Source organism: Cyanistes caeruleus, chromosome 4 (genome assembly GCF_971803275.1).
Source record: "Cyanistes caeruleus chromosome 4, bCyaCae1.hap1.1, whole genome shotgun sequence".
NCBI classification, from domain to species: Eukaryota; Metazoa; Chordata; class Aves; order Passeriformes; family Paridae; genus Cyanistes; species Cyanistes caeruleus.
The window spans coordinates 79,901,183-79,926,005 of record NC_141704.1 but is presented as its reverse complement, the minus strand read 5'-3'; the positions used below and the strand labels follow the sequence as shown (position 1 = coordinate 79,926,005).

At 38.0% G+C, this 24,823-nt stretch overlaps 1 protein-coding gene across 3 annotated transcripts in view; it reads left to right on the top strand.

Annotated features, from left to right (window-relative positions):
* The window catches only part of PIK3C2G (phosphatidylinositol-4-phosphate 3-kinase catalytic subunit type 2 gamma), a 250,762-nt gene that overhangs the window by 101,106 nt on the left and 124,833 nt on the right, over positions 1-24,823 (top strand). For all 3 annotated transcript variants that reach the window (XM_086885512.1, XM_086885513.1, XM_086885515.1), the window contains 4 exons: positions 1,211-1,244; positions 10,233-10,428; positions 13,128-13,250; positions 18,333-18,464. In XM_086885512.1, coding sequence (XP_086741638.1) covers positions 1,211-1,244; positions 10,233-10,428; positions 13,128-13,250; positions 18,333-18,464 — 485 coding nt within the window. The remainder of the gene's footprint in view (positions 1-1,210; positions 1,245-10,232; positions 10,429-13,127; positions 13,251-18,332; positions 18,465-24,823) is intronic.

The following is a 24,823-nucleotide window of genomic DNA, read 5'->3' as shown; positions in this document are numbered from 1 at the left end:
GAGTACTTCTGTTCATCTTCAGCAGACAAATGCTGGCAGCTCCAAGCTGGGTGCCAGAGGGAGAGTGTACATCCAGCATTGTGCTTCTTCTGCCACCTCTGCATGCATTGTAATTTTTAAGAAGCATCATGCTGAATACATATGTACTAACACAAAGCATTCTCAGCCCACTGCAAAGGGATTAATGACTTTAAAGGGCAGAAAACCTTACAGGGATGTGGGTTCAAACAGTGCAAGCCACAGGCAATACTGAAATGCAGAATTAACTTTCCAGTCTCTCTAGTCAAGATTTTTGCTACTTATTTCTGTGTTGCTTTGGTGGATTCAAGTCTGAGCACAGGCTCACATAATCATAGAGTATGCTGAGCTGAAAGGGATCCACAAGGATCATCAAAGTCCAACTTCTGTCCCCGCACAGGACACCCCAAGAATCACATCTTGTGCCTTAAAGCATCATCCAAGTGCTTCCAGAGCTCTGTCAAGCATGGGGCTGTGACCATTTCCCTGGAGAGCCTGTTCAGTGCCCAGCCACCCTCTGGGAGAAAAAGCTTTTCCTGATATCCCCTTAACCTCTCCTGATCTCAGTTCTGTATCATTCCCCTGGGCCCTGTCACTGATGACCAGGGAGAAGACATCAGTGCTTATCACTTCCCCTCAGGAGGAAGCTGGAGAACACTTTGAGGTCTCCCCTCACTTGATATTTCCCTTTGGCCACCTCTGGTCAGCTGCCTGAGCCCAGGCCTTCGAAAAGCACAGCTATTTTCACTCATCTGGAACAGGAATAGGTGAGATGGAGGGCACTTGAGGGGAGGCTTGCTGCTCCTCACCTTTGAAAGGATGCCAAGACTCTGCCCTTGTGGGCTTCACATCTGATTGTGTAAGGCTTGAGAGGGAATTCTTATCTCTGCTGTAGCACTGCAGAGGCTGAGAACGTGTGTGCACATTGGGTAAGTGCTTCTTTGTACCTTAACATGCCCAAATGCTGTCAGAAATCAGGTCTTAAGTGCCTTGTCTGAGGTGGCAGAGGAAGCAGGTCCTGGTGCTCTGAATCCCAGTCATGTCTCGTGGCATCACAACATTAAGATAAATCTAAATACTTCCCCTTTTCCACTGTATTTTCCATGAGTGCTGCTCCTACAACCATTATAACTTCTACACTTCTTTTCTGAAGTGACTGATTACTTTTTTTCCTCTGATTTTGTCATTATAGAATTCTCTTCAAAGTGTGGAAACACCAGGCAAAGGTAGGGTGTTATTTTGAAAGTATGTTAATTCAAGATGTATCACCAGAAAACACATGTTTTGCTATTTGTTTGTTTTACTAAACTGTTTGAGTGGGCATATTGCAGATGTTTACATGTTAAGGTTTATTATAAGGTAATTATGATAAGTTGAAAATGAAATGATCTGAAAGTGTAAATAAAACAGCATTTCCACAAAATAATCTGGAGACTCAAATATGGAGAATGAATAGCAGAGTGAAAGAAATGAGTACAGGTGGTGGTGGTCATGGTAGTTTTCTTTAATCACAACTTTCTGTGTGGAGAAGAGGGAAAATAATGAACTTCATTGAAGCCTGAAAAATTATTTTTCTGTATGACTTTTCCATCTGACTCCAAGAACTAATTCCACCCTCTGTAAGCTTTAGTTCTTTGGGATCTTTTGCTGTATAAATAATGTCTTGTCTAATGGTAGACTGTCATAAAAAGAGTACATTAATTAACAATAATGGACAAAATTATAGACCCTGCCTTTTAAAAATCCCACTGGCTCAGAGGTGTATAACTTTTTAATTTGTTTTTTTGATTCTGCTGTATTTCTTCTCACACGTGGATTTCTCAGTCCCTTCTGGGCCAAGCTCCTTCGGGATATTCCCTCACAGGGAGTTCTGGTTATCTCATTTCTCTGGGTTTGAAGAAAACTCCAAAGCTCATCAGGATCTTGTTTCTCCTGTTTATTAAGGTGTTATCACAAAACTTGGCAGGTCTCTCCAGACTTTCTGCACAAGTTTAATTTACTGCAACCTGGCACACTTTGGGCTCTGATGGCACAAAATGCCCCTGAAATACACAGTTCTTTTATCTTTATACTTATTCTTATCCAATTAACAATAGACACATATATTATTTTTCTTAATGACCCAATGACTCATCACCTGTGTGCTGCACTGTGACATTTCTATCCAGTCACCATTACCCAAAAACCTCTGGAAGAAGAACATGAAAAAGAAAGAAGAATGAAAAGAAGCAACACCCTAAATCCTCCATCTTGTCTTCTGCTCTCTAAACTATTTTGAACTCTAAACTTTAACTTTTTCACTCAGTGACTTAAGAAAACTTTCTAACCTACACACTCACACTTTTAACTTTTCTATCTGACTTTAGCATCTGTTTTCATGTATCACCATGAAAACATGCCCATAAATTTCATGTTGTATGAAATTCAGTGTTCTCCTGGACGTTAGAGCCAGGCATCAGAGACAAGGGCACACACTCTGTGTCTCAGACTCCAGCAGAGGTGCCCAGCACTGTTAGCACCTCTCAGACCAAGGGATGAGCAGGGGTCTGCTCTGCCAGAGGTTGGATTTGAGAAGGGAACAGCCACATCGGGGCCCCTGCCACATCAGGTGCTGCTCTACCCCTCTGTGGCTGCCCAAATGCAGCTGGGTGGATGGATTCCACCAAAGGGCCTTCCAGCTGAGCCCTGGGCTGGGCTGTGGAAGGGTTGTGCCTCTGTCCATTCTGTTTGAGGAAAATGTGGCCTCTGAGATGCTCTTTCCCTCTCTTTTCTCTGCTTTCCTCAATTGCAGTGTGCTCAGAGAGGCAACAAAAAGGTGAGTCAGCTGCAGAGATTCAGCAGCAAAAAGGTGAATCAGCAGCAGTGATTTCAGCAGTCTTTCAAAGACAGAGTTGGTTCAGATGGAGGTTTCCAAATGCCAGGCTTGCTTCAGCATCATTCAACTTGATGAGCAGCAGGGAAAGGAAACAGCAATTCAATTTGTAAGCTGCCAGGAAAAGCTAAGCAGCTGAAGGGCCAGGAGGGTGGGGAGAGAATATGCAGGTGCAGAAGTGAGAAGAAGGTAAATTCAGTTTGTAGGACTCTTCCTTCTTGGATATATTCCCATTTCCCATGTGTTTTTTTAACACATTTAATGGCTGCTAATTGTTTATGTTAGAAACAATTAATAATAAACATCTACCTTAGAAACATCTTCCATCTTGTTGGAATGGATTTAAAACACTCCTCTGATTACAGGTATTTCCAGATTTGAATTTCATTGAATCAGCAGCTCTCACAAGGAAAATCTCATTTATTGAGTAACAGTGAAGGAATCAGTGTTTACTCCCTACTCCTCTGTACCTGTTTATTTATGCTAGGAAATCTTCAACTGTGAAGATTTCTCTGTCTGCTTTTGGCACACCCTAATTTCATAACAATTGCAGAATCCTTTTTGTAATGTAATATTAGAAACTGCAATTTACTGATCACAAGTCAGAACTTGCCAGGCCATTAGTCATTCTGTGGAGAAGCCTGCATTGAAATTTGTCCAAGGTAACCAAATTTCCAATTGTCCTTTTGAGTGTAGCAATATACATTTCATGTATGTTTTAACATGCCACATGCCTTGCATCTGCACCTAATAAATAAACAAGATAAGTTAAAAATCAGAAAAATATTTAAAGGATTATTATTATTATTATTATTATTATTATTATATTATATTTTATTTTATTATTATTAATAATAGTAATTAGATAATGATTAATTAATCAACAATAATAAAAATGCTACTAGTCATAATAGTAATTTAATGATAATTAATTAATGATAATAATTATACTGCTACCACTACTACTACTAATAATAAATTACAATAATAATGATACTGCTGCTACTACTACTACTACTACTACTAATAAATTATAATAATGATAATAATAATAAATTATAATAATGATAATAATAAATTATAATAATAATGATACTACTACTATTAATAATAATAATGATAATAATAAATTATAATAATAATGATACTGCTACTACTACTACTACTATTAATAATAATAATAAATTATAATAATAATGATACAACTACTACTACTACTACTGCTACTACTGCTACTACTACTACTACTACTACTACTAATAATAATAATAATAATAATAATAACAGCTAAAGAGCTATCATGTCAGCATGTCAAAGCTGGTGTTAAGAACATGTCTGGGAAAAACCAAGTGTGAGTGCAATGGCCAAAACTGATCTGCAGGAATGTAGGTCTGAGGTCCCAGAAGTGGGGAAAGCCATGCTGCATCTTCTCCTTTGGGCATCACAAGTTTTCCTTAGTCCCTGTCTTCTCAGTGCTCACCTCCATGATAACACCATGATCTAGGGACACCACCAACCTTGAGAGGAATCCAGATGATATTTTCACCTGCTGAAGCTAGAAGTAAAAGCCAAATAAGTGGTGAGTTGTAAGCTCCTGCCAAATTCCCCCTTGTGTTTCCTTTTCCCCTTCATGTGCTTCTCACCTTTTTTTTTTTACTTCATTGTGCTTAGCTGTCTAGGACTGCAGGCGTGCAAAAGTCTGCAAGCCTGTGACCCAAAATTAAAGGCAAATCATAGCCTTAGCTCAGTGCTGTTAAATCTTTCCAGATCTCTAGGAATCTAAGATCCATGTGCTTGTCTTCCTCAAGCAGCACATTTGCAGATGAAGTTGGGATTGACAGCTGAGGAAAAGCCAGACTGGGTTTCCCATTTATATTGTTCCCTTTTGTCTCTCATATGTATTCATGTTTATCCTGAAGAAAACAGGATCAAATTTTAACAGCAAGAGCAGCAATCTGTTACTCCAACTAATAATTTCAGTTTCCTTTCCCCTTTTTTTCCCCAAGAGATGATTATTACCCTGAGTATATAAAAGAGTTTTGTTTTTCTCCATTATAGTTTCTCTCTACTAAAAGAGAAAAAGATAAAGGTACTATTAAAATTAAAGCCTTACTTTAAAAAAATATAGTTTAGAAACTGCTTTAACCTTTCTCCTTAAAACAGATTTTCAGAGGTTCATTATTAGTCATTCACCATGGACTGAGCAAGTCAAAGACTATATTCAAAATATCTAGCCTTGATTTAGTGTTCCAATAACTGCCTCTATGAACAGTGTTATCTCTGTAGAACAATTTATGCCGCTGCTGTGAATAAAGCAATACTTATCCACATTATGCCTAAGTCTGGATCACGTTCTTTTTCCTCTCTATGAAGTCCTTAGAAGCTGATATTCAAGTTTTAGTGCTCAAAATATTTTCTTTATTCCTCGTTAAACGGGAGGAACCATAGGCATTTCTAGACATCAGTACCTTTCTGCAGCATCAAGTGTTCACAGAAAATAAAGATTACTCATGTTAATAGAGACTTAGCATTGGAGATTGCTGCAATCCAGAGTATGAAAAGGCTGCAGGCTGGGACAGACCTGAGTCTGTGTGTGGCTCTCAAAAGCTGATGAATGAATGTTTATTCTGTGTCCACAGCCTCGCTACTTCAGGCAGGGATTTCGCCAGATCAGACATAAATAAGCAGCTTTCAGAATGTGATCAGTAGTTCTCTGGGACTCATCCAAAAGGTCTGGTGTGCACCAGGAACTGATGATTTTGAGTCAAAAACCTTTTCCAACTGAATTGCTGGAGTTGTTATCTTTTAGAGTCAATGCAGAAATGTAATGCTTTCAATATATGTAATGTAGTCATCATTACATTTAAGACTGTAAAGTTTCTTCTTTAACTGTGCTTGGGATTTGATACTTATTTCTAGACCTGATAATAAAAGCATTCACAACAGGAAGGTTTTTAAAAAAAAAAAATGGGATAAAAAGGGAAAAATTAAATGTTCTTTTTGTTAGGGTTTCCTTTGGAGCTGAAAAATTCTCTTCCTTTCTTAGCACAAACACATTACATTTTTGTTTTGGAAAAAACTCTTTTTGTCTCACAATATGAAAAAAATCTTAAGGGATTTTTATTGATTTCATTCCATTTTTTTATGTCTCTCTCCTGAATTGTTTCCAAACCTCTTCTCACCTCTAAGTTGTCGCTGTGCTGCATTCTGATATATTGTCCCTATATCCAGAGGCTTTTTAATCAAGAACAATTTTTTAACAACTACAACACCCCAACTCTTCACAAAAAGTAGACAGAAGTTATCAAGGCATTATAAATCATATAGGAGAAGAGACATTTTTGATACCAGGACAGCAGGAGATTTTTAAGTTGCTTTCAAGGGATAATCCATAGGATTCTTCAACTAGTAGGAGGAAACAATCCAGTAAATATAGGTGTTTGGAAACTGCATCTGACCAGCATATGAATTACAGTCTTTTCATATTTTGCCTATTTCTTATTGCAGTAGTAGTCTAATGAATGCTGCTTAGCATTTTACCTAAAGATCAAGTGGGTTCTGTAGTTTTGGTTTTGGGGTTTTGTGTGTGTGTGTCCTAAACTGTATTCAGGACCTTGCTCTTTTTTTTTTCTTTTTCTCTCTGAAAATAAGTTGGAAAGGAAAAAATCAAGCTCCATTTCTCAAAATTATTTTTAATCAGCCAAAAGGGTCATAGGCCTTCATTCCAAATTCTGTTCAACCAGATTTTTGTCATGTTTTACCTGGAGAAAACGTGTACAGGTCAGAGAGAGTGTTTAACATGTACTGAACTGACATCATCTGCTGGTGCAGTAACAGCAAAGTCCCTGCTCTGCTGGAAGGTCTGGCAATAAAATAATATGTGAATTGTAATACTGGACTGAGAAGAAAATGTAAGTGGGTTTCTGTAAGGAATAAGCTACTAGGTGTATTCATTAACACTTTCAGGATCGTGGGGATTGTTCTGTTTCTCACTGTGGGTAGAATGTATTCCTTCAGACTTCCTGTACAAGGAATCTGTCAGAAATAAGCATATCTGGCAGCTGGGGTTAAAGTTCACTTCCCTTGCTCTCATCTCATTTCTGCAAGTCAGAATTCTCCTCACCTTCAGTGAGAGGGTGATGGCAAATAATTTCACAGCAGAAATAAATCAAGAGGTTTGAGTTGTGAGATTATTAATCTTGGTCACGGTTCACTTTGCAACGCGGTCCATTCATTGTCTCTTACATACTGGGTCTGCCTGAGACACCCTTCTAGAAAATAGGTTTTGATGTAGCTGAAACTGTGAATCTGCTGTAGGAAGTGCATGGCCTGTGCTTTGTAAATCAGTGAAACACCAGTCCTTCCTCAGCTGAGATTTATTAAAAGGCATAAAAAGCAGTAAAAGTTCCCTGGCTTCGTGAATGGATGATATAATTTCAGCCTACCATATCCTATTCAGCAGCTCATTAAAATACAGTGAGAAAATGCTGAACAAGTTTTGTGAGTAATGGATGTTTACAGACTACCCAAGATGTTTCCCTCTAATTCAGTTAATTGCTACTGGTCCTAATGGCTGAAGAATGGGGGTTGGAAAAGTGTTGATTCTGGCACAGAAACCACAGACTGTTTTATAACTGAGAGCTGGCAAGAACAAGAAAATTAATGTTGAAAACATTCCTGGACCTGCAGACCAGATCATACTTGGATATTTGCTTAAACCTGAGGAACTCTGTTCCTGAAAATATCTTCATTCTGTATGACCTAATAATTAGATAATTAATGCTGAAGGTGATTTGTCTCCCTTGGCTGGCAGCTGAACTTATTACCCCCCAATTGTTCCATTGCTGCCTTCACCCCTCACATGTTGTTATAGCAGCTTGAGGGGTTGTGTTTGGCTTTGTCTGCTTGTCTGCTTTTTTCTGACATCAGTTCTGAGACTCAGGCAAACCATGAGAATCATTTTTCTGCTAACATGGTCAATGGACAGGGAAGCTTGGATGTGATAAGCACCTTACATCTTAATCTCTTCCTTCTCTGGCACATGTAAATTTTCTGTTATGGAAAGTACTCCATTGTGTGTTTTCTCCTGACTTTATTATTTGGGAATGCTTTGATCACAGAATATCCCCTTCTCTCTGTGGTTTAGCTGAGATAGAATACATTTCTTCTTGTTCTGGAGACAAAATCTGAGATGTTGCTTTACCACTTATAATATAGATTGAATTAAAACTGTACATTTTCACAGAGTCTGAACTACCATTTACCTTCTTTTGGAGAAAATGCTGAGAAATCATTCATTCTATTCAATCTATTCAGAAATCATTGACTTCAATAGGCCAACTTTCATAAATAAGGGGTTTGCTACTACACTACATTTACCTGTCAGCCACTTTGAACAGATTGGAAACATGGAATCTCCCAAGGATCTGTTAGTCCTTAATGAAAATAGTGTGGTGCTTTTCAGATAAAGTGCTGGTTCAAAGAATAGTCAGCTGATGTCCTCTTCTGGACCTCTTAACAAGGTTCCATGTGGATCACTGTGAGTAAGTTCCTGGCATGTAAAAGAATTCAGTGCAAATTAAATATTTAGTTTGCAGTTACTAAGTGTTTACACATCCAAGAGGACTGGGAATGAGAATTAAATGGTGTTCTAGGGAAAAAAATTAGTAGGGCCAATGATTCTTTCAAAACCCTTGTGGTGAAGGATGACAAATGTTGAAAATACTAAAGAGGATAAATAAAAAAGTAAATTAAAGCCAAGTGATGGACAGAGAGAGCAGAAGGACTGAGATTTTTTAACCTGTTGATCTCTAAAATGATTCAGTTTTCAAGAACACAAGGTGTAGTTCTCTAGCCAGTCCTTCATATGTGCAATAATTTCCTGTCAGTATTCTCAGAGGCAAACCTCAGTATATGTCAAACTATTTAAATTTTATGTGTATTTCTGTTGTTACATAATTAAAATTTGTCTATTATGAAATGAAGATGAATAATTTCTTTGCACTGTTTGCAAGCCATTTTGTGACTGAATAGTTCTGGGTAGTTGATGGTTTAAAGGTAAAAGGTATCAAAGAAGGAGAGGAAAATTCTTGAGTGAGGATAGGGTGATTTTGGAAACATTTCTGTCAGGAAACTGAGATAGCTAAGTCCAGGGAATGGTGATATTTGCATCTGATGTTGGGCAGGACTGCTGCACCTATCCCAAGTACAAAAAGTCTCAGGCTTCCTATTCCTGGGTTGTTTCTTCCTTTCCTTTTCTGTTTTATTTAATAGACTCTGCGAGCTGAGAGCTGCTGACTTCAGTGGCCAGGCAAGTCCAGGGAATGTGTCAAGAACTGTAACAGGTGGTGAGAGTATGTTCTTGATCATGTAGAAAAATGTGAGTTAGAAGGGCAAAAAAAGGAGAATTTGTGGTTCTCCCCTTGGAAAAGACAAATCAGCCTGATCTTGGAGCAATGCAATGTACTCTGACACTTTCTCTCTCAACCTAGTCCATGCTTGAGAAATGAGTGCCCTTAACAGCTCTCTTCACTTGATGGAGGCTGCCAGGACTGGGGATTTGAATTTACACTGGCAATCAGGCAAGCTACTCCAAAAGCAGAGAGAGAAGATGGATAAATGCCAGTAATTGCGGGGGGGGAAAAAAATAAATAAAAAAAAATAAAATTTAAAAAAATAAAATAACAGTACTGCAGAGCTGAAGCCAGAGGATGTGACATAAATAAAGGTGTGGTATAAGTTAGGGTACAGCCTGCATTTCATATCTATTTGTGTAATGTATTTCAGTGTCCATTTTTGTGTAATATTACCACCATTCCATGACCACCTGAATGCTGTCTTTTTCTGATTGAGATTGCTGTTTTATATGTTTTATTAATTGTTTACCTACAGTTGCAACAGCTTTATATTTAACCAGTGCCTTTTCTCCCTTCTACTGCTGCCTTGCCAGTTCCCTTGAAGTAAGTAGCTACTTAGCTGCTGAAATGACAGAATACCTACTGAATAAAAATCCTTCCAGCACAAAAATTCAGAGACTGAAATGGCATATCTGAGGTACATAGTAGCTTGCTGAAGCTGAAAATGCTTACTTTGAAAATGCCTTAATTTGAAAATGCCTTAATTTGAAAGCACTGTAGTGAAAGTCTGTTAATGATACACCAGGAATGAGCTAAGGCTGGTTTCAGAAGCACAGATGGCTAATTGGCTTCAGTTGTACGTTATGTCATTTTAATTAAATTTTATTAGGAGGCATTTCAAAGCCATAAATGATGGTTTAGGATAAATATAGTTCTTTATAAATGACCTATTGCTAACCTTTATTTATTCCTCTGTCTCCTCTCAGTGTTAATAGAGGCCGCTGTGACTAAGCTCTCCATGGCCATCTCTCGCCTCATCCATGTCTACAGCAGCAGCTTTGATGCCAATTTCCAGCTTGCCAGCACACCCAGGAGCCCTTTATGTGCAGACATCAGCCCAAATTCCCAGCTGAGCTTCACTGTTTGTGCTGCCCATAACATCCCAGAAGCCTGGGTGAGCAGGTAGGAGGAGCTGCAGCAAGGGTTCAGAAGATGTGTGGTGTTGTCTCTTTGGCAGAAGTCATTTTGCACAGACACCAGCTCACCTCTCCTGCTTTGGTGGTGGTCCTAAACCAATGTTAGAGGCTGTGTGATACACACCAAGGGTGTTTGGGGTGGGGCTTGGTGTGGTCTCTGCAGGACAAGGAGCTGGAAGGGCTGGAGGCCCAGTTAAGCAGAGAGGTGTTTTTGTTTGAAGCTCAGCGAGGCTTCCTCGGCAAATTTTGCTCTTGGTGTGTTCAAAACATGTCATGTGGCCAAACAGCTGAATTGGTGATGCCCTTCAGAGATGTGATTAAACTTTAGAGATCCAAGTACTCCTGCTATCAGCATAGCACAGGAGAACAAATGGATGCAGCCTGAATAGAAAAAAGAGACAACATAATAAAAAGCTAATAGAAATATTCTCTTCTCCATTGCTGATTTGGTACAACTAGTCTTGTCAAGTAACTAGTCTGAGCAAAACTGGTGTTCTCTTACAACTCCAGTGTGATCAAAGAAGGACAGGTGAACACAGTCTGGTACAGTTATTTTTATGAGTCAAAAATTTGTTTTCAAAGTTTTTTAATTTTCCCATTGCTCCCTCTTTACCTTCAGTCCCAAATGACTGAGGAATCATTTGCATTATACTGTCAGCAAGAGACTGTACTTTACAGCACTGCCTGTAATTAGCCATTTAACAAAAATCTGAGACTTTGCAGTAGTTAAGGTGAGAAATACAAAGCTATAATGACTCTCCTGGTTTCAGATGTTTATAACATTCCCACAGCTTTTTATGTTTTACCAGAAAAATGTGATATTATCCATAACCTAAAGGCCACTGATGACTTCAATGCTATGTCCAAGCACATGAAAATGAGAATCTTTCTTCTTCTTAATCTCCCTTTCCAGTCTTTCCAATATTCCTAACTAGCATGGACTTCTAACCATAAATTGCTGCTCTAACACTTGGTTTCCTCAAGTTCTTTTATTGAAATTGTTCACATGCATGTTCCTCATTCTTATTTTTCTACACTGCATGAATTATGCTGGCAGTGTCATGGACATCATGTTCCCTTTCCAAAAGTCAAAAGTTATGACCTTGCAGCTGTTTTAACATGTATTTTAAGATGTCTATATTCCTGCATATGTATAATGTATAAAATGTATTCTATAAGAAAGTATACACATTAGAACATATATTATGTATCAGTACTTTTGTTTAAGTAGCAGAACTTAATGATTTGATTGTATTAAAACTTTTTATTTCCTGAACTATCCTCCAACTCCTTGTAAAGTTGAGGCTCTAAGGGAAGTACTTCCTAGTTCTACAAGGTAATTTTTTCTTCTCTGAAATGGCACCCCATAAGTACTGCAGATTACAGATAATTTTCTTTCAACCTAAAATAAAAAAGAAAAAAGAAAAATCAAATCTGCTTCAATAATTATAAAATATATTAGAATGTTCTGGAAGAGATAAACCATCATTCTTATAAATATGGTAAAGTCAGGCACCTTCAATTTGGGACTGCCTCACATTTCCTGTTCACATTTGTCAGTTTCCCACATTCATCATTCTTGTCCAAAATGAGATCTAAAGCTGAGCCTGGCAGGAAGATCTGGAAGTCACAAGACTAATTAGGAACATTAGTTATTTATAATCTATTTTGACTAATATTTTAAAAGATTTCAGTAAGAATAATATGAAACAGATATTCCCAGACCTAAATTTCTCCCTGAAGCTGCTCAATTCACTTTCTGAAGACCAACACAGAGGGCTTTAATGCTTCTGCTGTAAAAAATGTATATATTCCCTTGAGTATTAATCTGGTATTTACAGATTGGGAGGAGAAAGAATAAATAGAATCATAGAATACCCTGGGTTGAAAAGAACTTCAAAGACCATCCCATTCCATCCCTGGCCATGGGCAGGGACCCCCCCACTGTCCCAGGTTGCTCAGAGCTCCAGCCTGGCCTCGGATGCTTCCAGGGATGGGGCATCCACAGCTTCTCTGGGCACCCTGTGCCAGGGTCTCCCACCTTTACAGGGAATAATTCCTTCCTAATACCCAATCTAAATCTAACCAATTTCAGTTTGAAGCCTTCCCTTGTCCCTTCACTGCATTCCTTTATGAAATATCCCTCCTTTGGCTGCTGGAAGGTGCTCTGGTGTCTCCCTGGAGCCTTTTCTTCTCCAGGCTGAACAAGCCCTGCTCTCTCAGTTTTCACAGGGGCGGTTCCCCAGCCCCTTGAGCATCTTTGTGTTCCCCTCTGGCCCTGCTCTGACAGTTCCATGTCTTTCATGTGTTGGGCTGGATGCAGGTGGGAGATTTCTTGTTGACTCTATGATGAGCAAGTACCAACACTTCACTTATGTCCAACTTCTCATTTGCTGCCACAAGGAAAAAAAAAATAATGTCAGAAACATGGAATAGAACCCAGACTTCTCTTTAATTCTGAACTTCAAGGAAAAAAAAAATAAAAAAAAAACTAAAAACCCCTCCACACACACATTAATATGATATGAATTATTATAATTCATTTTCTCATGTAAGAATGGACTTTCATAAGTTCCTGAGTGGTTAAGTCCAAACATACTGTGCTTGACAAAGTATATTACAAAGTAATACAAAGTAAATTACAAAGTATATTACAATTAATTTTATTTTTTTTCTCTTTTGTAGCTACAAAGTTTTCTCTTTTTCCTGTTTACTAACTTATGCTGGGAAGACAATATGTCAAGTGAAGATTTGCAAAAATACTCCAGTTAAAAGATGCTTCTTCTTCCTGGCTGACTGGAATGAGAAGTGAGTTTTGGTCTGTGCTTGATATATGTTTGTCTGACAGATATTACACCAATATTCATTTAAAAAAAAAAAACCAAAAATAAAAAAAACACATTTTTTTTTATGGATGTTCTTCTGAGCCAATTAAACTGCACAGAATTCACAGAAACTTAGAGAGATTGGAATGAGAAAGAAATAGAACAGGCAGAGGAAGGGAAATAGGACTAAAGTAAGTCTGGTCTGACAATAAACTAAACTAAGCTGGTGTGTGAATAGCTTTTGTTCACTGGAAGTATCCAGGAGTGCTGGAACTGAAAGCAGATACAACCAAAGGCTGTATTTCTGTATTTCTTTTGAGGAATTCCACCTTTAGGATCTACCTTTAGTACATCTGCAATCCAGCTTGAGAACCTACTGTAACATTTCCTCAAGGTTCTTTTTTTACCAAGCAAGGTAAAAGTGTTGGTTTGGATTTTTTTACCAAAAAAAGGTAAAAAGTGTTTGGCTTATTAGTTTGGGGTTTTATTTGTTTGTTTGATTTGGGTGGGAGCTATTTTATTTGTTTATTTTATTTGTTTGTTGTTTTGTTTTTTGGTTTTTTATAAGAATGATTTACAGTTTTACAATGAGGACCTTAATTTGATACTGGAGTTTTAGGGTAAAGGATTCCTATTAACTGTGTGTCTCACACTCAAACAACATTCATTTAAGGCAATGGCATGAAAATAAAACATATTTGTAATAGATGAGAGAGAAATATGCTTTTTTTTTATGATTTGGTGATTATATGGAATTCTTTCAGATTCTTGAGGATGACATATTTGTAATCTTTGAAAATTTTGGTATTTTGCATCACTGTTTATTGTATTTTAAATCTGAAAGCAGCTTGATTACATTAGAACTGAACAAAGGCCACAAGTCTGAAAAGCTTTGATTTTTGGGTTGGGTTTTTAAATTACAATGGAATACAAAATGTAATTCATAACTTCCCTTTGCCTTTTTCTGTGACACATGACAGTTTCAGACTGGTCAAATGGAAGAAGAGCTTTTCATGCCAAACATATTTATCTTAGAGGAGGGATATAGGATAATTAGTATGTCTGTGTACGATTAAGAAACAAAATGGGTTCACTTCTGCTAAGTATCCAATTAAGTTTAGGGCTTGACATCTGCTTTGGTGCCCCCATTTGTGTTCATAACATTTAAGTACATAACCCTCAGTCTTCTGTATGATTAGAAAGTAGCTGCTGTCCTTGTGTTTAAAAAAATCACATTATTCCCTTTCCCTCTATAGGAATTTTTACCTCATCCAGATTTTGGTCAAGTAGTTTCTTATGGTTCATATAGGCAGATAACATTGAAGTGTAGGAAGATTATATTTCTTATGAGCAGTTTTGGCTTCTAAAAAGTGGCTAATGCTTTTCTGGAATGCATGTTACCAAACATTTGCTAAAACAAAAGATAGAATAGAAATACATTTTTAGCGTAATTGAAGCAGAAACTCTGCTCTTCTTCCATTTCATGAAAGTGTAAAGCAATCAGGCTGAAGCTTCAGGCTTTCCATTGAAACTTCTCCCTTGCAAAATCATTATTAAATGTGCACAATTCCATCCAAAAGCTTATTGGAAAAAGAAGAAATTAAATATGCAGACCAAATCCTTTCATAGGTCATAGATGCTTGTAAGAGGCTCCTAATATCAGAGTTAAAAGTGTGTGTAACATAATAGTAACAGTTTGTAAGATCACCTTTTTACTTTTTATTGTTGCTTGATTTCCAAAAAAAATAAATTTCAAAATCCATTTCAAATAGATTCGAAATTAAAAACTTGAAAATTTATATCAGTCTGGCAGGATTTTGCATATTTCCCTCAAACATTAAAGGTATTCCCATATTTTCTGCCTCAAACTGATTGACCTAGATTTGTTTAAGTCTCAATAAATGAGGGGAGGTTTTTTGAACCCCTTGGCCTGAGGTCCAGGCTGAGAATCTGAGGAACCAGGTATGCCATTATTTTTGTGTATCCAGATCTGAGTTTAGTGAAAGAATAGTCAAAATAGCCATGCCAGGTGAGCATTTTCTATCAGCCACCAGCCTAAAATGGAGAGTAGGTTTAGGTTAGATGTTGGTAAGGAATTCTTTGCTCTGAGGGAGGTGAGACCCTGGGACATGTTGCCCAGAGAAGCTGTAAAAAATGCACGTGGTAAAAGGTCACCAGGAAGAGCATCTAGTACATCAGCAAGTCAGATATTCTCTGTATTGCTATGGATCATTCAGGCCATAAAATGAACCTGGCTAATTCAAAATGAGTTCTGATCTCATATTAGGATGGATTTGAACAGAGGAAGAAGAAATGGCAAGTAGTATTTTGGTGATTAGGTAGAGAGTTTCTGCCAAAGACAAGGCTAGCTTTATTCACTGATTTTCATGAATTTAGTTTCTATTTTCAAGTGCTTTAACTGGTTAATGTCTTAATTTGAACTTGATGGGTTTTATGTATAAATATGAGCTTCTGTTAAAGTCTATTAGCATATTTAATCCTCCCCAGAAAGTTCTCAGAAACAATGGGAATAGTTTGATACCTATGAATGTTGCTTTGTGTAGTGCTTCTTCTGTTTGTTATTTTTTGAGTCTAGTTTTGGTTTAGAACTTGTATATTACCTTTGGGAAGTGTGATTGTCTTCTCGGTGCAGAGTCCAAACAGGCTGGTACCATTTAGCTTATAATGTGTAAAGTCCAAATTTCCCCCCTTATTTTCCCATCAGTTTCATTTTTCAGTGGCTGAGATCTCTTAGTTATTTTCTTTGGTCTTAGCTGGTTACTCTTAATGTATTTATTTCACCATCTCCTCTTTTTCCATCCTTCATAATTTATGTTAAACCTACAGACACGAAGTATGGAATTAACATTAAGCCTACCACTCATCACCTCAGATCCTTTCTTGGCAGTAGGTTTCCCTCTTCTCCATATTTTGTTTGGCTTTTCTGTTTCGTTTCCATTCTCTCAGGGCACATCCTGGGTTTCCCCAGAGCTCTTGTGTGCTGAGTTCTTTTAGGAAACAAGTGGTATAACTTTATCTGATATCTGTGAATGGCACCTTCTCAGTGAGCAGCTTCTTATTTCTGACCAGGGTTCCATCCCCTTCTTCTTAGTCACCCTCAGTCACAAAGGGTGACACCAACTGGGTAAATTCAGACAGGCATTAATTAAAGTTCTTAAAAGCAGATATTCCCCTTTTTTTTTGCATATGACATGTCTCCAGAAGGGAAATTTTGGTCTTCTTTGGCCCATACTTTAACTCTTGGGATGTGTAACTTGTCAGAGTTTCCAGGCTCTTTTCCTGCTAGAAGTAGGAAAAATTTGTCCTGGGGAAACTCTGGCAAGCATTTGCTTTCTTCAGTGATGATCCTGAGAGCTTTTCTTCACTGCTTGATGTTCAGACAAAGTGTTAACAATTGTCTGTATCACAAAATGCAGGTCTTGATTTTTTTATTATTGTCTCTTCAAATCATTAATGGTTCTTTAAAGTTAATCCTGTCGAACATTTTTATGTAACAAGTGTTGTTGACCTCTCAGTGAAAAAGACAGAACAACCTATTTTTAGCAGGTAAACCAGTTCAGTTTCCCAATAACTGTTTCTAACTAATTATGAGTAAAGAAGAGTGCATGAGCCAGGGAAAGCAAACTTGAAAGCTTTAAATAGGGACACGTGGGAAGACAGTTGAGAATTGCTTCTCAATTCTGTTCATGGTAATCAGAAAGAGTGGGAAATGGCTGCCTTGCTTTGTTATTCAAAGGGGGAGGTGTGCACATTTGCATAATTTCCAAATGTTGGAAGACTGATGATCTGAAATTTTGACATTAATGCTAATTTGCAGTACTTCAGATTTTCAGCTGAAAGCCATCTACTTTCTCTCAGTAGCTCCTCAGCACATTCAAGGAAACTTTCTCAAATTCAATAGAAATTTGATAGATTTGGAACTAGGAGCAAAATCTTATGCTGAATTTTCCTTTTACTATTACCATGTCTTACTTCTAGCATCTATAATTTCTATGTTTTACAGGCTAATATACTTTTTAAATGCAGTTTCTACTTTTACTTGCTGTTTAAGTGTGACCATATCTTTTTAAAAATGCTGCATTGCATTCTTCTGTCACTCTATTACTCAGATTTATCATTTACTCTGTTTTCTTAATCTCCAGTTTATGCAGATTTTTTGTCTTTTTAATGACTATATTACCAATGTGGAATAATCCTTGTAGCTCCTAGCTCCTTATATTGACTTTGTTTATACAGAAAAAAATCTAATTAATTTTACTCTCCACTTGAGAAATTCAAGTTTCCACTGAATATACATGGAAAAGGCCAGAAGATTATCTCTTCAGGGAAAAGACATGCACACATGTGGGTAATTACATGTATGATCCTTCCATACAGCAGGAATTGGAATTGCTTATTGGAATAATTTTGAGTTATAATTTTAGATCAATTTTTATAAACTGTATAAATGAACTGAATGACCAAGCAAGCTAATGGTCAATGCAAAGTCGAGATGAATATTGATGAAAACTGAATTTTCTCACTTAAAAAATGACGATCTGTCGTTGTTAAGACAACATCTACCTTTAAATTGTGGTTAAGAAATATCACACCACCAAAGCATGCCTGAACAAGAGAATGATTATCATACTCAGGAGAAATTCTTGGTTTTTTTAAATGGTGTTTTCCTCTAAAGACTCAAAACAGCCAAAAACTTCCGCTTTTCAATCCTCCCTTAACGGGTTGTTTATTCTGAAATAGCCTTTCATTGATAAGGTAATTCCAAAGCAGAGTTTAATTAAGCTTTTCCTGCCTCTGCCAGCTCTAGTAGTTACCTCTGAAGTGAATGAGTTCTTATCTGCCTCTTCTCAAATGCTACAACTCAGGCTGCCAATACTCATCAATGGATTGAAGGGATCTGCATTTTCCTTCAGAGTGCAACTTCTGTAATTTATAGCTCAATATATGTGTTAGAGCATCTAGAAAAATGTAGAAAGAACTCACTTGTTCTAAAAATGCTCAAATTTTTTAACTTTTCTTTTTCTCTTTTCTGATTTTCTTTAAGGGTCAACTTCCCTCTACGAATAAAGGCTCTTCCAAGGGAAACGATGCTGACAATAAAATTACTGGGAGTAAACAGCACCTCTAAAAATACAGAAGTGCTTGCTTGGACATGCTCCCCGTTGTATGCAAAAGAGTAAGTTGGGTTTTGTGTGACCTTAAGAAAAGACCATTCTTGAATAGTGTTGCACTCAACCTGGGAGGCAGAAAAAAAAGACAAAATTATTCATTTCAGGACCTCCTGTAAGACTGAAAAGGTCACTTAGAGCAAACTGCTTGTGCTGTACCAGTAAGAGCCCCATCCACTCCTTCCTTCCTTCCTTCCTTCCTTCCTTCCTTCCTTCCTTCCTTCCTTCCTTCCTTCCTTCCTTCCTTCCTTCCTTCCTTCCTTCCTTCCTTCCTTCCTTCCTTCCTTCCTTCCTTCCTTCCTTCCTTCCTTCCTTCCTTCCTTCCTTCCTTCCTTCCTTCCTTCCTTCCTTCCTTCCTTCCTTCCTTCCTTCCTTCCTTCCTTCCTTCCTTCCTTCCTTCCTTCCTTCCTTCCTTCCTTCCTTCCTTCCTTCCTTCCTTCCTTCCTTCCTTCCTTCCTTCCTTCCTTCCTTCCTTCCTTCCTTCCTTCCTTCCTTCCTTCCTTCCTTCCTTCCTTCCTGCCTTCCTTCCTTCCTGCCTTCCTTCCTTCCTGCCTTCCTTCCTTCCTGCCTTCCTTCCTTCCTGCCTTCCTTCCTTCCTGCCTTCCTTCCTGCCTTCCTTCCTGCCTGCCTTCCTGCCTGCCTGCCTTCCTGCCTGCCTTCCTTCCTTCCTGCCTTCCTTCCTGCCTGCCTTCCTGCCTGCCTGCCTTCCTGCCTGCCTTCCTGCCTGCCTTCCTTCCTGCCTTCCTTCCTTTTCCTTCCTTCCTTCCTTCCTTCCTTCCTTCCTTCCTTCCTTCCTTCCTTCCTTCCTTCCTTCCTTCCTTCCTTCCTTCCTTCCTTCCTTCCTTCCTTCCTTCCTTCCTTCCTTCCTTCCTTCCTTCCTTCCTTCCTTCCTGCCTTCCTTCCTGCCTTCCTTCCTGCCTTCCTTCCTGCCTTCCTTCCTTTTCCTTCCTGCCTGCCTTCCTGCCTTCCTTCCTGCCTTCCTGCCTTCCTTCCTTTCTTCCTGCCTTCCTGCCTGCCTGCCTTCCTGCCTTCCCTCCCTCCCTCCCTCCCTCCCTCCCTCTCTTCCTCCTGTAATTTTGTCAAAACCATTTCTACTTCACAGTGGTTGGTTTGTTTGCTTCTCTGGTTTTTTTTGTTTGTTTGGGTTGTTTTGTTTTGGTTTTGTTTTTATATTCTCACACACATTCATTCTGCTTAGGTTGTGACAATTAGTGGTGACCACAATGAGCCTTTTTGACTTTCCACACCACTTTAGAAGCTTTCTTCTCTTTTCTAACAACTTCTTTCTACACCGTACACAATATAACAGTGTTTTAAAGTTGCTTGTAGCTTGAATGTCTCTGCAGCTATGTATAAACAAAGATCCAAGGTGAATTTTGTGCGGTGCTCTAAATATGTTTCATTAGCACTGAGACATCTGAATTTAGACTGATTCTTTGCAGTGATATGAATTTTTTATTTACACTCCATAGCCCTCTGTGCAATAGAGGGATACATTCAAGCCCCAGAAGTTTCTGCATCAGCATCCCTCTCTAAGCTCTTTCCTTATCTTGAGACATCTTGATCTACTTCTCTATATGGTGGCAATCACCTTTTAAAACAAAATAAAACAAAAAATCTCATTGCATGTATTAATTTGCTATATTTGAAAGACCTTGTGTTTTCTTGAACTTTTAATCTGAGAGGTGTAGGAAATAATTTGGACTGGGCTAAATGTTTTTTCCATCTTTTCAGAGAAAATTCAATGTTACTCTGCTCTTTTGTGACCTCATGTTTAGAGCACTTAGCTTGAAGGAAGAAAAAAGCATGAATCAAATCTCTGCTGCAAGGATTGCTGGGGCAATTTATTCAATGACTTTTCTTTCGTAGTTAGTCTTAAGAAGAGCACTTCATTCTTCTCTTGTGTTTGTGTTTTTAAAGAAAGCATGAAATGTGTTTGAGGCATGATAACTTTCATGAGGGAACACTTATCCCCTTTACCTCCAAACGTGGCTATATGAGATTTCTGCTCTTGAGGACCTGTGTTATTCTGCAGGTTTTCTGATTTTCCAGCGTTCAAGACCAAAAGGAATGACTTTTGGAAGACCTGAATGTCCTCAGCTCCCTGTGAGCTATATTTTTTCATGCATGCCATCAGAGCAAGCGCACTGGTTTTCATCAGTCAGATCCCCAAGCCAGCCTGACAGTTTCAAAAATTTGACTGCAAAAATGACTCTGTTCCTTCCTGGAACACACAGTCAGCACAGTGAAAGGGATAGAGGGCTACTTTCCTTCCATTTGCTATGTAATTGTAGAGATCACTGCTGAAATGACCCTTCAAAGCAGAACTCAAGGCTGAGTTGTTGCAGGAATGATTTAGGAATAGCATGTTCAACACCCCCTAATCTGATAGCTGTGTCATTTACAATTACAGTAATTATTACCACAAAGAAGCCTAAATGCCTTTTTCTCCTTTGGCCAACCACAGCTCCGTAGGATTATTCATTCCCTGGGATTTCAATTGATAGAAAGGTTTAAAAATAAGAATTGCCCTGAAACTCCCCTTGCTGCTGGAATGCAACTAAACTTCCAGACTTATTTCAATAGAGTACTTCTGAACTTGGAAGTATGTTCCAAGAAAAGATTTGTACCTCCAGTGTCATGCTAATATGTCAAGAGCTCCTTGTATTACTGCAAAGATTATGGTATTAGGGTTTTTAAATAACAAACTCTGTAAATGTGTATTAAGAGATTAAAGAAATCTGACCAGAAAATCTTTGACAAAACATTTCTAGCTTGGAAAATAACACTTTCTCAAAATAAAACTTTCCTCAGAGGTGAATTTGGGTTCTAAAAAGTCTTAACACTCTTATGTCTAGAATTTAATTTATTGGGGAAAGGACAGAAATAAGCTCTTTGAAAAAGCCAGCTGCCCAGAGGTATTTTCCTGGGTCATCAAACATCCTGGTTCAAATCCTTGTCCCAGTTGGCTTTTTGTCAGGGTCAGTGAAGATAAGTGTGAAGAAGGATTGTAGCTCCCCGTTTCCTCTGCAGATGCTTGATAAAAAAAAAAAAAAATTAAAAAAAAATTGTTTTGTTAAACATTGGAAAAAGAAAATGAGTGTCAAACATTTTAACATTTTTTTAAATACTGTTCCTCGTTTCTGTCCTGTTATGTCATTGTCTGATTAAAACCACAGGAATTTTATTCAAAGTTATTTGGCTAATGTTAAAGAGAGAAGGGGGAAAAAACAATTTTGTGTTATTCCCAGGTATTACTTAGAATCTTGATCTGTTAAGGCAAAAGAACACTAATTAAAATATCTCCAAATTTGCTCCTCTTTGTAAATTTTATATCTAATTTCTCTTCTCAAATAATTATTTTCATTGTATGGTCTAATCTCTTCTCTGTATTTTAATGCTTTGTGTTTAATTCAAAGTGAAGATTAAAAAAACATGAACTTATTTTAACATTTACATTTGTGTGTACAAATTCTTTTCCCCTGTTTCTAGAGGTGTGAACTTTCTCATGCTTTTGGATATGACCATGTTAAAGTCTCTTGCCAGATCAAGGGCCTATAGTTATTTGCTGAGTTTACCACTCCTATAAAAAAATATTAATCAGATTCTATGAGAAGTATATATACATATATTTATAAAGAAACAAATCTAGCTCTTTATTTAAAGCATATAACTTACTATTTTATATTGCAATCTCTTTGTAGCTGGCCCATTTTGAAGCCACACAATAGCTAAAAATGCCCTCAAGAATTTGGCTAGCTTTAGGGTTTTTGATGGTGTTAAAAACTTATCAGTGAACATATGTTTAGCAGACCTCAAATTTGCTTAATTTACATTATTTCCTGAATTCTAATGTTATCTTTCACTCTTCTGATGGTTGTCTTGCAGTCTGCAGATTTATAACACGATTAGCTGCCGGATATAGTCTTGGCCAAACTTGTGCTGGGATTCCTGCTTATCAAACTGACTTCCTGAAAGTATTCTCCAAGAGTTGCCTAAATTGAGTTGTTTACTCTAAAATTGTTGCTTGCAAGCTGATTTTGTGACTTTATATTTCTGGAACAAAAATTACGATGTAATCAGGAACATAAATGCAATTTTTTTTTTTTTTCAAAGTCTGGAATAAGCCGTTGATTTTGTACTCAATGTAATTATCATTTACAAATTTATCCTACAAATTTAGGGAAGTTATTTAAGCTAGAAACTGTGGGGATGGAGGTTGTGTTCCTTACAAATGTCTGTGGTACATTTAGCATTACTTTGTGGTGGAAAATTGTCTCTATTTTGAATTTTCTAGAACTCTGTAGTATTTGTGATTATAATAAATTAATTATTTCACAGTCTCATTCCAATGCAGAATTAACACTGCTTGGGTCATAAGATATGAGGAGTGGGGTTTTTTTATATATATTCTAGCAGATTTTCATTTCTTTTAAATTTAACCTCAACTCTGAACTTCAGAGACTTACAATATCAGGTTTGGGGACACATTATTTTTACACAGTATTTTGTCCTAACTTTCCTGCTTTATTCAGCCTAAGCAATAACCCTACTCTAATGTTACATACATTTGTTAATGAACAGGGTGATAATGAGAATTCCTGCTTGCCCAGTAGATCATATCTGCTTTTCTCAGCCTTGTCAGACAGTTGTCTTTAGACAGCAGCCCTAAATCAGTGCCAGTAGAGCCTTTGATGGTGCATCTGTATCAAGAAGTCTCATTAGATGCTAGAGGCAGTTCAAAAAGTGTTTGGAAGCCTTTGTTCCAACCTTCCATATCAGAAACTGCATTTGTGTCATGGGCTGAACAGTTTAGTGATTCAGAGCTGATTAACAAACTGGAAATCCATCATTTTGGGGCAACTGGGGGCTTGCAATGTCCCCCACAGTTCCCATTGCTCTGGTTTCACTGATTCCACCACAGTTTATTTTGGGATTTCCAAACCAGACAGAACAAGCAGCAAAACTTTTCTCTTGTGGAGTGTGGTGAGGGAAGTTTGCCTTGGGACTTGAGAGCATAAAACTGAGTTTATCAGTTTAGGATAACTTGAGCTGCCTTTAAATACCAATGTTGTTTTCTGTAGCAAGATGGGAAGTTTATTTTAGCTCCAGTAATAAACAAGAAAAGGGAATCTGAGTAATTCCAAAATAAATAAATGGCAGTAGGCACAGAACAGAATATTCACTTTCTGATCTGCTTCTGGTGGAGAAGTTCTTACATGAAAGCCATTTCCTGTGTCTGTAATCATTATACAAGTCTTTAAGAAGTCATTACCCTCACCTCAGAGATGGAAAAACTGGAATGGTAGATGGAATAGGCAGTGACCTTCCTGGGCTCGTCAGCAGAACCAAGCAGGACAGAGAATAATCTGTCTGTTCACTAAAGGATATGGTTATCATGATCTTGATGTTCATTCCTTCATTTTCTGAATGGATCCTGCACTCCCACCTGCTTCTTTTAATCAAAATAATGATGCATCTTTTCCCTGTTTCACCCATCCACTTGGCCCCTGTAATAGTTCCATTTCTGTGTCCAAAAGCTAGCTGTTCTGAGGAATATTGACTGTGCTTGTAAGTGCCCCAAAGTTTGCTGGGTGTGCTGGTTTGGGCTGGGCTAGAATGGATTTTCTCCCAGTGGCTGCTCTGGAGCTGTGTTTTGGATTTATGCTGTGTTTTGGATTGTGTTTTGGATGCCAAACCCAGGGTTGATAACCTGGAGATGGTTTTGTTACTGCTGAGCAGGGCTTGCACAGAGCCAAGGCCTTTTCTGCTTTTGCTGCTGCCACACTGGCAAGGAAGTTGGGGGAGGCTGGGAGGAGACATGGCCAGGACAAGAGGGATATTCAAGCAGAGGGATATTCCAGACCACGGGACATCATCCTCAGTGCATAAAGTGAGGGGGATAAAGGCAAAAGAGCAGAGACATTCACAGTGGTGGTGTTTGTCTTCTCAAGTCACTTTACCTGAGATGGGGCCCTGCTCTTCTGGAGATGACTGAGCACCTGCCTGCCTATGGGAAGAAGTGAATTAATTCCTTGTTTTGCTTTGCTTTTTTGCATTACTTTTGCTTTCCTTTTCCATTTTTTTTATCTCTGAGAAGCCCATCTGGCTTCAAGGATTCTTCTTTGTCTTCCTGGACAGTCTTTAGCCACATCTGTCTCGGTGTAAATGAGTTGAAATAATGAGCTCAGGAAAGGTCCCAAACACATCTTCAGCACCTCTCAGGTCTATACTATTTCTTATATTTGTCTACACAGGTTTCCCAGGAAAAAAAATCCACTATATGTATTTTTTTTAAAGGCCCCCATAGTTTTAGAGCACAATATGTAAGTGATTAGCAGTAATGAGAGCTCAAAAGGGTAATTTA